The sequence below is a fragment of the Delphinus delphis genome, chromosome 8, assembly GCF_949987515.2.
Source record: "Delphinus delphis chromosome 8, mDelDel1.2, whole genome shotgun sequence".
Taxonomy (NCBI): domain Eukaryota; kingdom Metazoa; phylum Chordata; class Mammalia; order Artiodactyla; family Delphinidae; genus Delphinus; species Delphinus delphis.
In genome coordinates this window covers 64554059-64571054 of record NC_082690.1, presented here as the reverse complement: position 1 = coordinate 64571054, position 16996 = coordinate 64554059, and the positions used below count along the sequence as shown (strand labels likewise).

Genomic DNA, 16996 nt, shown 5'->3' with positions numbered 1-16996 from the left:
TACCACCCAGAGATAACTACTTTCAACATTTTGGTGGCCATCCTGTGGTATCTTTACGATGCTAGAAGGAAGCCTTGAGGCTGGGAAATGCACTTGGGCCTTTGCAGGTGGGCACCATCAGGGTAGTGGGGTGGGGGCACATTAGACTTATAAAAGGGACTTTGTCCAGAGACATGGGGAGTGTACATTCTCTAACCCCCCAAGTCAGAATTCATCAGTTGCTGCCCTATCTTTGGGCATCAAAAGTCTGTGAAAAGCCCTTTGTTTCTTTTTACACCAGCACATGAGCTCAGCTGGCCCTGAGCAAGTGAGAGTGCTGAGCTGCCTTTGTGAGACATTCTTTGTCTTGTGCTTCTCTTTTGGGTTTCATTGTCTGAGCACAGGAAGGAGGCAGTTCTTCCACAGCTATGTCAGGGGAAAGGGGTGTTACTTCTTTCTATCTTGGGCCTCTCTTTCTTTCCTACTTTTTTTTTCTCCTTTCTCAGGATACTTTTTCAATAGCTTTTCCCCAGTTATCTGTTGAGCTCCCCTTCAGTGAATAACTTGAAGATAGACTAGCCAGTGAGGCTGTCTGTGATTTGGTGGTGGAAACTCAGGCCTGGGAAGGGCCATTGTGACCTTTTGCAGGAAAGGATTTGGGAAACTTTTTGTGGTTTGGGATATCCATGTGATCACTACCCCAGAGTAGCAAAGTCTTCCCATGGCCTCTCCCAGCGAGACAGGAGGTTAACTGAGGAAGACTGATCACTTGGGTTCAGTGCCCCTTCCAGGTTGCTTCTTGTCTCCCAAGCTGTTTTGCAGGAGTTGGCCTCTTTTCAGGTGAGGAAGGGGGAGCATGAGGGGTTTGAGGTAGGTTTGTAAGTTACTTCTGTTTGCCAGAGCCCTCTGAGTACCGAGAGGAGAAAGCGTGAGGCTGTTGTATGAGTCTAGTAATTGAATGGCCCCCTTTTCATTTTGCCTTCTTACCCCTACCTGCTTTGGCCCAACTCTGCAAAGAATGGCTAGTAGTGTCTCAGAGGCTCCTATCTTAATATCTGAAGTGTGCCTGAGCTGCTTTCTTTCCTCTGGCCACCTCTATCTAGGAGTATCTACAATATGTGGATACAGCATTTGGAGTTTATAAAGTTCTTTACGGACATTCTGTGTTTGGTCAATAGCAGTGGAAGAAAAGCCAGCCAAGCATTGTCGAGTGGTTATAGTTGTATTTAGCTGCCTTTATGTTTCCTATTGGACAAACTGGTTTTCTCCTCGAAAGAGAGGAGGACCAAGAGGATAAATGATTGCACTGTGTGCTTCTGGTGGGTCACAGTGCTTTTCTTCTGTTAGCTGTATGGACAGGCTCATGAGGCAGGTGAGCTTCATGACTAGATGATTTAATTCTGTCTTTACTATATTTTTTAATTGCTTGGCCTGAAGGCACTTATAATTTTAAAATCTTAGAGGAATAAACAAAAAATAGATGTTATTTTTAGGTGTTCAACATTTATCGTCTCTTTAACAAGGACGGGTTTAAAGTTGTTATCTAGTGGAGGAACTCTAGAAGGTGAAATTTAAAGTGATTCTTCTAATTTTTGAATCTTGGATATGGGAAAGTTCTCTTTATTATAGATTTGTAAATGGAGTAATTTATGCACTCAGCAAATGTGTATTGAATGAATGCATACATGGACATGTTAAAACATGCAGTTTCAATAGATTGAGAGTTTGTGGAATAGTTATATTAATCTGGATTTACTATATGGTCCTCCTGCCTCTTAGAATACAAGACTTACTGGTACAGGGATAAACAGCAGGATCAGTGGAACAGTATTTTGATATATAATAAACATACCATGCCAAAGAACTTTTTAATAACAGAGCTGGAAAAATTGCTTGTCCATAGGGAAAAAAAGTAAAGAAGGATTCCTACCCAATGCCATAACAAAATCAACTTGAGACGGATTAAGCAGTTAAATGTCAAAAAGAAAAATTTGAATCTTCTCGAAGAAAATATTAATATATACCTTTTTGACCTCTGGGTAGGTAGGGACTTTGTAAACAAGATGAAGAAAGCACTTTCCATAAAATAAAAGATTGATAACTTTGATTTTTTTAGTTAAGAAAAAGACATCTTAAAATGAAAAAATAAAAACTAGGAGAAGATATGTGTAGGACACATATAGCCTATGAAGAGTTAGCATCAGGAGGTTATAAAGAACTCCTACAAATCAGTCAGAAGATAAGCATCCCAATAGAAAAATGGGCTAAAGACATGAAGAGGGATTGTACAAAAAATACACATTTCTTCACTAGCAATCAGGGAAGTGTAAATAAATGTACCCACTAAAGTAGTAATATTAAGAAATCTGATGATACCAAGTTTTGGAAATATTTGGATCAGTAGGATCACTTTAGATTGTTGGTAAAAATGTAAATTGTTATAACCACTTTGGAACACAGCTAGGCCTTATAAAATTGAACATGTGCATGCCTCACAACGTAGCAGTTCTACTCCTAGGATATACCCAAGAGAAGATCTTGCACACGTGTCCAAGGAAACATGTATAACAATGTAAAAACAATAAACAGGAAGCAAGTCAAATGCCTTTTGATGGGAAAATTGATGAATAAATTGTAGTATATCCACATAGTGTAATATTATACAAGAGTGAAAATGAATAATGGGTAGCTACATACAACAAAACGGCTGAGTCTTAGTAACTTAATGTTCAGTGAAGAAAAATAGTACCACAAGACTGTGTAAAGAACAATAATCCTTTTATAAAATTCAAAAACAAGCAAAAATTTAAAGGCATGTACTATACATACGTGATAAAAAACAAAAGGCAAAAAGATAATAAACAGAATTCAGGATAGTGATTACAGGGGTGGGACTGTGTAGGTTGAGGGATGGGATTGGGGAGTACATAAGTAGATAAAAATATTGGTAATTTCTAGTTCTTGGGTTGGACTGGTTAAAAAAAAAAAAGAATTTCTTTAAGATTGTTCCCCGAAAGTTGTCAGTTCACATTCCCAATAACAGTGTATGAGTTGTTTGTTTCCTAGTAACTTTGCCAGCATTGGACATTATAAATCTTTTAAATCTTTGCTAATCCAGGAGGTAAAAAATATTTTGTTTGCATTTCTTGGTTTATTAGTGAAATTGAACATCTTTTCATATATTTGAAGGTAATTAAGCGAAACGTCTTCTGTGTTTGCCTTTTATAACCTGTTTCCATTTTTCAGCTGGGTAAATTATCTTTATCTCAATAATTTCTTTGGATGTTAACCTTTTACATGTTATGTATGACAATTATTGTTTCTCAGATTATCTTTAATTATTTTTATGGCAGTAATTACCTTTATGTTTTTTAGCCTTGTATAAAGTTTAGAAAGTCCAACTCTACCCTAAGGCATAATAGTAATCTTTTATATTTTCTTTTAATACTTTTGTGGGGGTATTTATTTTTTCACTTTTTGTTATAGAAAATGTTGAACACATGTAAGAGTAAAGAGACTAGCATCCATCATTACACAGTAATCATCAACTCATGGCCACTCTTCTTTCTATATCCTCCACTCTTTTCCCATTTACCCTACTGGATTATTTTGAAGCAAATCTCACACAGCATTATTATGTCATCATATATTTAGTATGTATCTCTAAAAGGTAGAGATTCTTTTTTAAAACATAAAGTGGCTTTATTTTTTATATTTAAATCTTCAGTCTATCTCAAAGTTATTTTTGAGTATGGTATTATACTTTAACATTTCTAAATGTACAGTCATTTGTCCCCCAAACATTTATTGAATAATTCATCCACAATAAATGGGTCTGTTCAAGACTGTTCTTTTCCAATAGATTATTTTATATTTGTTTTCTTTTAAAAAACACTTTATTTATTTATTTTTAAATATTATTTATCTATTTGGCTGTGCTGGGTCTTAGTTGTGGTACGTGGGATCTTCGTTGAGGCATGTGGGATCTTCAGTTGCAGCATGTGGGATTTTAAGTTGCAGCATGCAAACTCTTAGTTGCGGCATGCAGGATCTCGTTCCCTGACCAGGGATTGAACCTGGGCCCCCTGCATTGGGAGCGCAGAGTCTTAGCCACTGGACCACCAGGGAAGTCCCATTGTTTTATATTTGTAATAGAACCCAGCAAGGCAAGTCTCCCCTCAGAATTTTCTTGGCTATTCTTTTCTTTTATTTTTTTAGGTAAGATTCAGAATCAATTCATCAGATACTCCCTTGAAAAAAATTAAAATCTTTCTGGGATTTTAAAAAAATTTACATTAAATTTACAAATAAATGTGGGGATTATTAGCATCTTTTCATTATGGAATTTTCCTGTTTAGTAATACAATATATATATTGTGTGTGTGTGTGTGTGTTCATTTATTGGAGTTTTATATTCCACAGTGATAATAGCAATGTTAATTGACATTTATTGTATACTAACACTGTCCTAAATCCTTGACATTAATTGTCTCATAATCCTCAAAACAAACTTATGACATAGGTAATATTATTATCCTTGCTATAACAAACACTTAAGCATTTAATAATGCTCTGCAGTGAAGGAAATGACAGTTGTCTTGGCTAGAACAGGTTCATGGTTATAAAATAAATACACAAAAATAAAAAGCTTTTCTAATTAATAGCTGCACTGCAAGAAAATTCCAACAGGGATGAGAACTATAAAATATTTAAGTTAAATTGAACAAGAAATTTGTAAGACCTCTAAGGAGAAGAATGTATGGTTAAGAGCTTGAGGGTATGACTGAAGTCAGGCTAGCTGAGTTCAAATCCCAGCTCTCCTACTTACTAGCTGTGTGACTTTGGACAAGTTACTTAACCTCCCTGTGTCAGTTATGTCTATAAAATAAGGATAGATATTGCCAGGTTATTTTTTGTTAATCCAGATTACCTGCCTCCTCAGCAATGTATGAAAGTACTGTCTCTCTACATCCTCTCAGAAGCAATCTTAAAGCCAGAAGGAAGCACAAAAATCAAGACCAGGCATCAAATCTTACAAATCAGAAATGAGGCTCAGAAAGGGATACTGGTATGCTCAGGGTCATATAGGGAGATAGTGACAGATTCAGGTCTGGAACCTAGACTTTCTGACACACTCCTAGCATTCTTTTTACTCTTGTAAGAATTTGTGAACTCAACAAATATTCTATGAGCACTTACTATATATGAGAATTTTGTGCTAGATGCTAAACATCTATGTCATTTATGTAATCCTTATCAGTCTCTAAGATAAGTTGTTTTTATCACCATTTTATAGCTGAGGAAACAGAGTTATGTAACTTTCCCAAGATCCCACAACTAGAAAGCATCAGGGGAAGACTGGAACTCAGGTCTACCTCCTTCCACCCCATCTTCTTTAACCATACCTAAGTTATGCCCATTGCAGACGTTTGCTCTTTCCTTTCTTGTTCATTATGCCCTCTAAAGCTTCTTCCTTAATACTTTGGAGTTGTTCACACTCCTCATCATGTTTTGACTGCCAGGCTAACCTCTGCTTTGTGGACATTGACAACCACTTCATTGAGCTGCCGGAGGACTTGCCTCAGTTTCCCAACAAATTGGAGTTTGTCCAGGAAGTCTCTGAGATTCTCATGGCATTTGGCATTCCCCCTGAAGGGAACCTTCACTGTAGCGAGAGTGCCTCCAAGCTGAAGAGGCTCCGGGCCTCTGAGCTCGTCTCCGACAAGAGGAATGGGAACATCGCAGGCTCCCCTTTACATTCCTACGAGTTCCTCAAGGAGAATGAAACTATCGCCCGCCTGCAGGCCTTGGTCAAGAGGACTGGGGTGAGCCTGGAGAAGGTATGATGCTGTATATGGGTCTATGCTAAGGTGCTGTCCTGGTGAAATAAAGTGTGGAATGAGAAGGCACCCAGTTCAGGGCAAGGCATATCTGTGAGTACTGAAAGGATGCTCTGTGTGGGAGACTCTGGATTTAGCTCTGGCAAACATTTAGCTCTGCTACTTGAATCTATATCTCGGTAGTTTCTCACTTCAACATCAAGGAGAAGCTGCTGTCATTCTCTGTAAACACTACTGCAGAGAGTCTTGGAGGGATGGTGGTGGCAATCTTTGTGTTCAGACTTCTTTCAGATCCATTGCCTTGTGAATTTCACAGCATCCTAAAGCACATAGAGCAGGAATTGTTGACTTAGAGATCCTCAGTGTTTTACCTAAGATTAAATGCTTCTATGTGGCTGACTTGCGGCTAGAACCTGGTCCTCTTGAATTCTAGTCCTCTGCTCTTCCCAGGGATGTACTTAACTTTGCATTTCCTGACTTTGATGAGACTGTCCGCTTTGTGTAGTTGTTTACCCATCTCTTCACCCTACCCATTCTCACTATTAAATTACTTTCTTAAATTACATATAAAATGGGGTAATGTAATCATTTCGTTGGGCTATTTTTTAGTGAAGTGTGAAACATTTCATTTTCCTGATTTGTTTAGTTAGTAGAGCAGATATTAAAAAAGAAAAATCATGGCCAGTTAAAGAAGAGCAGAGAAATATTTAGAGAGATTAAAAAAGTTAAGAAAACCAGTAAGGAAACATTTTTAGGGAGAAAGATAGGGAAAGTGATATGGGGGAGAAAAATCAAAGAGATGAAGGGAAAACCAGAGTCTGACCTTGTTGCTTTGCATTATCATTTTCTTGTTGACTTCCCAGACTCCTTCCTTTCCCTGACCCTTGAGATAACTGGTGTCTTTTCCTCTATTGCTGAATCTCTTTCTGCCTGTAATGAGTTCCTCTCCACTTTCATTGGGTTGCTGGGTACCTGCAAGTGGAACACCCTGATTTATCTCTTCTCCATGTCAGAATTCCTTTCTTTTTCTTTTCTTCCCATTTTTTTCTCTTTTGTTTATTTTCTCCATTTGCTGCAAAAGTAAATGACCATTGGTGGGGGGCGGGGCAAAGGATGAGTTGCATTTCTTTGGGATAAAAGGAAAAGCTTGCATGTTCTCAACTGTTTTGTTTTGTTTTTGTAGCTGGAAGTACGTGAAGACCCCAGCAGCAATAAGGATCTCAAAGTTCAGTGTGATGAAGAAGAACTAAGGATTTACCAGCTAAATATTCAGATCCGGGAAGTTTTTGCAAATCGTTTCACTCAGATGTTTGCAGATTATGAGGTGTTTGTCATTCAGCCCAGCCAGGATAAGGAGTCCTGGTTTACCAACAGGGAGCAGATGCAAAACTTTGACAAAGTGAGTATAATCCCACTGGGGAGGTGGTAAGAAATGAGAACATGCCAGACTCTCTTAAAGATGTGACTGAAGATGAGTTTTTCTTTCATAATATGTGCTGGAAACAAGTTCATGGTCCTTCTGATGTTGATAAAATATAAGGTCTGCTTGCTTTAGAGCAGAGTGCTGGTTATTGCTATCAGGTGGTTTACCTTCAGTCAAAGAGCTCTCTTAGGCAAAGATGTGCATGCAGGTTGAACATCAGGATTCTGGGAACATTGGTTGCTACAGTAGGTTACCTGAGTAAGTTAAACGGGCCAGTGTGTCAAAGTTTCAGGATATCTGAAATTATATGAATTTTTGAAAAGGATGAAGAGGTTTTATTGTTTGCAATTTATAAAGACCTAGGAAGCTTCAGAGAAGAGTTAACCTACTGAATCCCTTGGGTATGTAGCCATGGTTGATTAAGGCTGATATGCCCTCTTCCCTGTTGATGACTTTTTCCTTTTGGTCCCACCAGGCATCTTTTCTGTCAGATCAGCCTGAGCCCTACCTGCCTTTCCTCTCAAGATTCTTGGAGACCCAGATGTTTGCTTCCTTCATTGACAACAAAATCATGTGTCATGACGATGATGATAAAGATCCTGTGCTCCGGGTGTTTGATTCCCGAGTAGACAAGATCAGGCTGTTGAATGTTCGGACACCTACTCTGCGCACATCCATGTACCAGAAGTGTACCACTGTGGATGAAGCAAGTGAGGCCTCCTTGTTGTACTTTCTAGCCTCTTGGATTATGTCACTAACATATCCCTGTTCCTAAACATGCCAGCTTCTTTCCCTGTTTTCTGTTTTTGCGTAAGTTGTTCCCATTGCCTGAAATGCTTTCCCCTGTCTTTTTTGCCTGGCAGACTTCTTCTCATCCTTTAACACTGTGTCAGTTAGGAATGGGTCCTGCTGTAAGTACTAGAGAATCTAATCAGCAGTGCATGAGATAAATGGGGGTTATTTTTCTTAAATTATCAAGAAGTGCAGAATTGGTGGTTGCTCAGCTGCTCAGCAGTGTAATCAGGAAATGAGAGTCTATCATTTCACTCAGCTGTCCTTAGCATGTTGACTTTTATATTCATACTTGTTGCCTCTTTGTTACAAGAGGCCTTTTATGTTCACATTCAGAGCAAAGGGGAAAGTTGATGCCAGCTGTATTTTCCCTCTTACATCAGAAAGCAAAAGCTTTCCCAGAAATTCCCAACAACTTCTGTTGTCTCATAGGCCAGAACCATGACCACCCTTAAGTGCAAGGGAGGCTGTGAAAGTGAGTATTGACCTGGGTGTAATGTTACCCTGAACTGTATTGATTCTATTAACAAGAAAGAAGGGGCGAGTGAGTTATGGGTAAGCAGCTTATAGAAATCCAGCTGATAGGTCTCCTCCTCTGTGAAGCCTTCTCTGATGTCCTCAGGCTGAGTTGATCCTCCGCTAAGCTCCTGTTTTGCTTTGTTCTTGCCTCCCCTTTATAATCTCTATTGTTTTGAGCCATGATTATCAGGGAGCAATTTAAGAGCAGAGACTGTATTTAATCATTGTCCTACCCCCAGTCCTCTAACATTGTGCCTAGAACATATAGATGTTAAAAGTTGTTTGCTACTTGCATGATGGAATACACCTTTTTGTTCACAGAGTCCCCGTCTAGGTCAGTTTCTCCAGAGAATAGTCTCAGCTTGAGGTGTCAGATTAAGTAGTGTGTTCTCTTCCTTGTGCAATATTCAGTGTCCTTGTTGTAGCCTTTTTGTATATTTTGTTTATTCATTTACCAAATATAAACACCCACTACATGCCCAGTATATGGGAAGTGCTCACCAAGTATTTACTGAATGAATGAATGTGCCAGGCATTTTTTTTAGGTTTTGAAGATACAAGTGGTGACAGTTTGGACAAAATCCTGGGTTCCTCAGCCTTATGCTCGATAGCCTTCTGACTTTATCTTTCAGCTCTTGCTCCAAGCCTTTCATTAAGGTGACAGTCCTCTTGGCCAAGACTTGAGGACGTGTTGCCCATGCAAGTGGAATACTCTAACACAGTCCTCCTTGCCTCCTGGAACACACACATCAAGTTTCAGGTCCTGAACCCTGCCTAAGGCGTTGGTCCTGGAGAGTTTGATGGAGACTTTTTTACAAAATTGTGGGTTTAGAGAAACATCTCCTAAACCATCACTTTAAATCAGGACTTCTCAATCTTTTCATGTTGTGTTACACTTGAAAAATGACAATATTTATGTATTGCTTGTGGGAATAAAGGGAGGAGTCTGTTTATAGCTGGAGACTGTAAAATGAGACACTCTGGTCACTTGAAACCTTGCCCTTCTGCCCAAAGGGTTGAGGCAGTCAGTTCTCAGCCCATCTGTAATCCAACTGTTGAACACCAAATACTGATATGAGTTATTCTGGTCTCATTTGTGGCCAGGACATGAATTCTTGTGGTCCCATTAGAATGTGGAGTTTGGGATATGGAAGGAGGGTTAACTAAACCCTCATTTCTGTGACTCATTTCAGAAAAATGGGTATCACAGAGACCCTCCAGGCAACTACATGCTCTGTTCCCAGGAATCATGCCCTTGGTATAGCCCTTCGGTATTTCCCTGAGATATGTACTCCAAATATGCTAGTTCAGAGTTCTTGCCACTGGCTTCAGATTTCTAGCCTAGAGGAGTAGTTCAGCTACCTCACGCCATTCCTCATGGACATCTTAGCTTCTTGAATCAGTCTGATTGGAAAATGGTCAAAATATAACTAAAGGGGTCTTTCTGGAGATTCTTTAAAATTTACATTTAGAAGGGATCTTGATGGCAGTTAACTCTACTCATTCACTAATTTTACAGGTAAAGATTTTCCTTTGGCCTGCCATTGTATCTGGGGACCTAGAATAGTGCCTAGCACTTTTTGAGAGACTAAATAAGTTCTGATGAAGGAGGGTAAGGGAGGGAGGAAGTAAGGTAGGCCCAGAGAGAGAAGGCCACTTGACCTAGGACACTCAGCAAGGCCCAAAGGTGAGATGTTTTTATATGTATCTAGGCAATACCAGGAGAATTACCAGCTTTTTGGTTCTTACCCTTTAAAATTTTTGAGATACTATTGACATACAGTAAACTGCACACATTTAAAGTTTTGTTACACGTTATATTCACTGACATCGGGAACATACCCATTACCCTCAAAGGTTTTCTCATGCCCTTTTGTAATACCTCCATCCTGTCCTCTCTGCGTTCTCTCCCCCAGTCTCCAGGCAACCACTGATACGATTTCTGTTACTATAGAGTTTGAATTTTCTAGGTTTTTATATAAATGGAATCATGCAGTATGTATTCTTTTTTTTTTTTTTTTGCGGTATGCGGGCCTCTCACTGTTGTGGCCTCTCCCATTGCAGAGCACAGGCTCCGGACGCACAGGCTCAGCGGCCATGGCTCACGGGCCTAGCTGCTCCGCGGCATGTGGGATCCTCCTGGACCGGGGCACGAACCTGTGTCCCCTGCATCGGCAGGCGGACTCTCAACCACTGTGCCACCAGGGAAGCCCTGTATTCCTTTTTTCTTTTTCTTTTTTTGGCTGTGTTGGGTCTTCGTTGCTGCACACGGGCTTTCTTTAGTTGCGGCGAGGGGGCCTACTCTTTGTTGTGGTGCACGGGCTTCTCATTGCTGTGGCTTCTCTTGTTGTGGGGCACGGGCTCTAGACGTGTGGGCTTCAGTAGTTGTGGTGCGCAGGCTCAGTAGTTGTGGCTCACAGGCTCTAGAGCACAGGCTCTGTAGTTGCTTCGCGGCATGTGGGATCTTCCCGGACCAGGGCTCGAACCCGTGTCCCCTGCATTGGCAGGCAGATTCTTAACCACTGCGCCACCAGGGAAGCCCCAGTATGCATTCTTTATTTTAGTCTGTCTTCTTTTACTCAGCATAATTATATTGAGATTCATTCATGTTCCTTTTATTGCTGAGTAGTATTCCACTGTATGGATATTACTACAATTTGTTTGTTTACCTGTTGGTGGGCATTAGAGCTATGAACATTTGTATGTAAGTTTTTGTACAGACATATGTTTTCTTTTCCCTTGCATACATACCTAGGAGTAGAATGACTGCACCATATGATATTCGTATGTTGACTTTTTAAAGAAATTGCCAAATTGTCTTTCAAAGTAGGTGTGTATTTTACATTCTCACTAGCAGTGTATGAGAGTTATAGTTCTTCCACATTGTTGTTAACATTTACTATGCTCAGTCTTTTCAGTTTTAGCCATCTAATAGCTATGTAGTGGTATCTCATTGTGGTTTTGATTTGCATGTGCTTGATGACTAGTAATGTTGAACATTTTTTCATTTGCTTATTTGCCATCCACAGGTCTTCTATGGTGAAGTGCCTGTTTAAATCTTTTGCCCATTTTTTTTTATTGTGTTGTTTTGTTATTACTGAGTTTTGGAAGTTCTTTATATATTCTGGATACAGGTCCTTTATCAGATATATGATTTGCAGATATTTCCCTGTTCTGTGGCTTGTCTTTTTGCTCTCTTAATGGTGTCCTTCAAAGAACAGTTCTTAATTTTGATGAAGTCTGTTTATCAGGGTTTTTTTTAATGGATTATGCTTTTAGTGTTGTATTTAAGAAAATTTTGCCTAACCAAGGTAACATAGTTTTTTTTTTCTATACATATCCTTCTAGAAGTTTTTAGTCTTAGGCTTTACATTTAAGTCTATGATCCATTTCAAGTTGATTTTGGTAAATGGTGTAAGCTAAGGGTCCAGGTTTATTTTTTCCGGATGGATATCCAGTTGTTCCAGAATCATATGTTGAAAAGATTATCCTCTCTCTGATAAATTGTCTTTTCACCTTTGTCAAAATGTTAGTGATCTGTATATGTGTGAGTCTGTTTCTGGATTCTTTGTTCTGTTTCATTGATGTGTTAGTCTACATTTACACCAATACCACACTGTCTTGATTACTGTAGCTTTATATTAAATCTTGAAGTCAGGTAGTGTTAGTCTTTCAACTTTGTTCTTATTTTCAAAGTTGTTTTGGCTATTGTAGGTCCTTTTTATTTCATATGTATTTAGAATCAGCTTGCCAATCTACAAATAACCTGAAATTTTCATTTGGATTGCCTTGAATCTATAGCCCAATTTAGGGAGAATTGACATTTTAACATTATTCAGTCTTCTGATACATGAACATGGCATATCTCTCCATTTATTCAGGTCTTTAATTTCTCTCAGCAGTGTTATATAGTTTTCAGTGAACAGGTTTTACATATCTTTTGTCAGATTTATTCCTAAGTATTTCATATGTTTAGTGCTATTGTAAATGGTATTTTAAAGTTTCAATTTCTGATTGTTCATTGCTAATATATAGAAATATAATAGAGTTTTGTATATTGATCTGTGTCCTACAACCCTCCTAAACTAGTAGCTTTTTGTATATTCCTTCAAATTTTTTATGTAGACAGTCTTATTGCCTGCAAATAATGATAGTTTTACTTTTTCCTTTCCAGTCTTGATATCTTTTCTTTTTCTTGCCTTATTGCCTTATTGCACTGGCTAGAACCTCTAGTGCAATGTCAAATAGAATATGGCATGCTTGTCTTATTTCTGATCTTAAGGGGAAAGCATTCACCACTAAGTATGGTGTTATTACTATGTTTTTTTCTTTTAATTAATTAATTAATTAATTTTTGGCTGAGTTGAGTCTTTGTTGCTGCGCGTGGGCTTTTTCTAGTTGCGGCGAGAGGGGGCTACTCTTTGTTGCGGTGCACGGGCTTCTCATTACGGTGGCTTCTCTTGTCGTGGAGCACGGGCTCTAGGCGTGCGGGCTTCAGTAGTTGTGGCTCGCGGGCTCTAGAGCGCAGGCTCAGTAGTTGTGGTGCACGGGCTTAGTTGCTCCGCGGCAAGTGGGATCCTCCTGGAGCAGGGCTCGAACCCGTGTCCCCTGCATTGGCAGGCGGATTTTTAACCACTGCACCACCACGAAGCCCATCACATGGTTTTTCATGGGTATTTTTCTATCAGTTGAGAATGTTGGTTTCTGTTAGTAGCTTGCTGACAGTTTTTATCAGAAGTGGTGGTTGTATTTTGCCAAATGCTTTTTTGCATCTATTGAGGTAATTATATGGTTTTTAGCTTTAGTTTTATCAAAATGGTGAATTATATTCATTGATTTTTGAATGTGTAAACCAGTCTTGCAGTTCTGAGATAAACTCTCTTTGGTCATGATGTATTATCCTTTTGTTTATTATTGGATTTGCTTTACTAAAAATTTGTTTAGAATTTTTGCATTTGTGTTCATGAGGGATTTGGTTCCTAGTTTTCATTTAATGTCTTGGTCTGATTTGGTATCAGGATAATGCTGGCCTCATAGAATAAGTTGGGAAATACTCCCTTTAGTTTTTTGGAGGAGCTTGTGTAAGTGATACTATTTCTTCTTTAAATGTTTAGCAGAATTCATCAGTGGAGCCATCAGGGCCTGGAGTTTTCTTTGTAGGAAGGTTTTAGACTACAGATTCAATTTAAAAAATAGATATAGAGCTATTCAGGTTATCTGTTTTCTTGAGTGAGCTTTAACAGTTAGTGTGTTTCATCTGTTGTCAAATTTGTTGGCATTGAGTTGTTTGTAATATTCACGGCCTAAGATAGGCTGTAAATCTTTCAAGTAATATTTTAATGACATTCCACAAATTTTGATATTTTGTGTTTTCATTTTTATTCAGCTCAAAATACTTTATTTCCTTTTTTTTTCCTTAGAAATTCTGGAATTCCTTTAATGTTCTCTGACATATATTTAATTCTGTACAATTATTATCAAAATAATCTTTTTTTTAAACATCTTTATTGGATTATGATTGCTTTACAATGGTGTGTTAGTTTCTGCTTTATAACAAAGTGAATCAGTTATACATATACATATATCCCCATATCTCTTCCCTCTTGCGTCTACCTCCCTCCCACCCTCCCTATCCCACTCCTCTAGGGGATCACAAAGCACCGAGCTGATCTCCCTGTGCTATGCGGCTGCTTCCCACTAGCTATCTGTTTTACGTTTGGTAGTGTATATATGTCCATGCCACTCTCTCACTTCGTCCCAGCTTACCCTTCCCTCTCCCCATGTCCTCAAGTCCATTCTCTAGTAGGTCTGCGTCTTTATTCCCGTCTTGCCCCTGCGTTCTTCATGACATATTTTTGGTTGTTTTTTAGATTCCATATATATGTGTTAGCATACGGTATTTGTTTTTCTCTTTCTGACTGACTTCACTCTGTATGACAGACTCTAGGTCCATCCACCTCACTATAAATATCTCAATTTCGTTTCTTTTTATTGCTGAGTAATATTCCATTGTATATATGTGCCACATCTTCTTTATCCATTCATCTGTCGATGGACACTTAGGTTGCTTCCATGTCCAGACTATTGTCAATAGAGCTGCAATGAACATTTTCACTGTTATTCTTATTTTGACTTTTACAAAATGATAATTACGTTTACCAGAAGGAGGTGTCAATATTAAATATGCAGTCATTTAAAGCAACAACAAAAAGCTCCCCACTCTCTAATCTTTGATATCTACTCTTTATGCATATTTATCAGTAGACAAATAAATATAAAAACCCAGTACCCCAAAACTCAATGGTTTTCTCCATCATTGTGAAAGGAAAGTCAAAATGGAGTCAGTATTTCTAAGAGATATCTCTAAAATGGAGCCGGGAAGCCATTAAGGAAGTACGATGTTTGCATGACTCAGCCTGGATGGAAGCTGACCTTTTGACCTGATGAAGAACAGAACACCAGAACACCTGCCAGAAACTCAAGATACTAATCAGACCCTTACCCTAAAACAATTCATGACAGTCTATATACTAACAAGACCCCTACCCTAAAATAACCTGTGATTTCTTAAGGACAAATAATTTGACTCGCATCAGAGTCGATCACAACTCTCACCAGGGCAACTTTTAACAACCTCGTGGTTTTTGTCTTTATAAGCCCCTGACTCTTTCTCTTCCTCGGAATACTCTTTCAGGGTTAACTGAATCTGTGTCTCCTCAATTGCAATTCTTAAGTCCCCAAATAAACTCTGTTCTTTTTGCAGCCTCCTGCATTTTTTCAGTTGACATTATTTAGATCTTTTCTTCCTTAATTGATGTTGTCCCACCCCAAATAGCACAAAGCTCTATAGATTCAAAGGAGGCAGAAACGGAAAAAACTACAAGGAAGACATTATGATTCTAAAACCAAGGCAAGGAACTTCCTTGGTGGTCCAGTGGTTAAAAATCCACCTGCCAATGCAAGGGACATGGGTTCGAGCCCTGGTCCGGGAAGATCCCACATGCTGCAGAGCAACTAAGCCCGTGCACAACAGCTACTGAGCCTGTGCTCTAGAGCTCACGAGCCACAACTACTGAGCCCATGTGCCACAACTACTGAGGCCCGTGCACCTAGAGCCTGTGCTTCGCAACAGGAGAAGCCACCACAATGGGAAGACCGCGTACCGTGGCGAGAGGTGGCCCCTGCTCGCCACAGCTGGGGGGAGCCTGCGCGCAGCAACGAGGACACAATGCAGCTAAAAATAAATAAATTAAATAAATAAATTTAAAAAAGAACAAAAGAATCCACCTTCCAATGCAAGGGACGTGGGTTCGATCCCTGGTCAGGGAACTAAGATCCTACATGCTGCGGGGCAACTAAGCCCACGCACTGCAACCACTGAGCCCACACGCTCTAGAGCCCGTGCGCCACAACTAGAAAGCCCACGTGTTGCAACTACTGAGCCCACGCACCACAACTAAGACCCAACGCAGCCAAACAAATAAATAAATAAAAATAAAACCAAAGGAGAGAGAAAAAGAGATGCAATTGACTATAGCTTAAACATTATGGGTATGATCTCATTATCAGGCATGTTCATCAAGATGGCTGCCCAGACATGCCCAACAATGTGAATGCTGCTTAGATCCAATTCTATGAGAACGGTCTCTTCTTTGGAGGTCCTCTTACTCATATTCCTCAGCTATACATAAAAATCTTCCCCCCAAAAATCATTGGTGGAAGGATGAGACAGAGTCATGTTGATACCAGTGTGTGCATAGTCCAAAGTCTTCTTCCCAGGCCTTGCTGTTGACTACGAAATTCAGAGTAGGAAAGGCCTTCCCCCAGCTAGTTTCATACAAGCCACAAAATGACCAAAAGAGGTAGACCAGTCCTCTTGGTAATTCTAGGAAAATAAAAACCAAGACAATCTTATTTCTGATGATGCTTTAAATCTATTTTAGAATGGAGTAGTAAATAAACAAATATATTTTTTTAATCAATTATTTTAGTATTTGAAACAACAGGAAAGAGGAGCAGGCCATCCTCACAGCAAGGGAGGAGAAGCATTCTCTCAAGGCCTTCCTTATCTTGAGCAAGGAAAGTTTTCAAAGCTACATTCAGTACTACAAGAATCACTATGATCAGGTCAACTTTTACAGAGTAACTGTGGCCTATAAAACAAAACCACTGATTTATTAATACATGTCTGGCTACTAAAGCAGTTATAAAACTATATTATGTGGAATTTCTTTAAAAAATAGGGGGTAGAAAGTACAGAAGTAAAATACAATTTAAATGTATGATAACTGTTAAAGCTAAGTATTGAAACCACTGAAATTCACTATGCTACTCTTCTGTGTAAGTTTAAACTTTTACATAATAAACGATTTTCTTAAAAATATGTAAAATATCATGTTTGAAAAAGGCAGTTCACAATAGTATAAACAGAGATTATTATAAA

At 39.0% G+C, this 16996-nt stretch overlaps 1 protein-coding gene across 4 annotated transcripts in view; it reads left to right on the top strand.

The window, feature by feature from the left end:
• The window catches only part of DENND5A (DENN domain containing 5A), a 108712-nt gene that overhangs the window by 57214 nt on the left and 34502 nt on the right, over positions 1-16996 (top strand). For 3 of the 4 annotated variants that reach the window (XM_069540944.1, XM_060018464.1, XM_060018467.1), the window contains 3 exons: positions 5502-5819; positions 7003-7218; positions 7718-7952. In XM_069540944.1, the coding sequence (XP_069397045.1) occupies positions 5502-5819; positions 7003-7218; positions 7718-7952 (769 nt within the window). Of the gene's footprint in view, positions 1-5501; positions 5820-7002; positions 7219-7717; positions 7953-14878; positions 15350-16996 lie in introns of those variants that run through there. The other variant, XM_060018465.1, reaches the window with a different exon arrangement.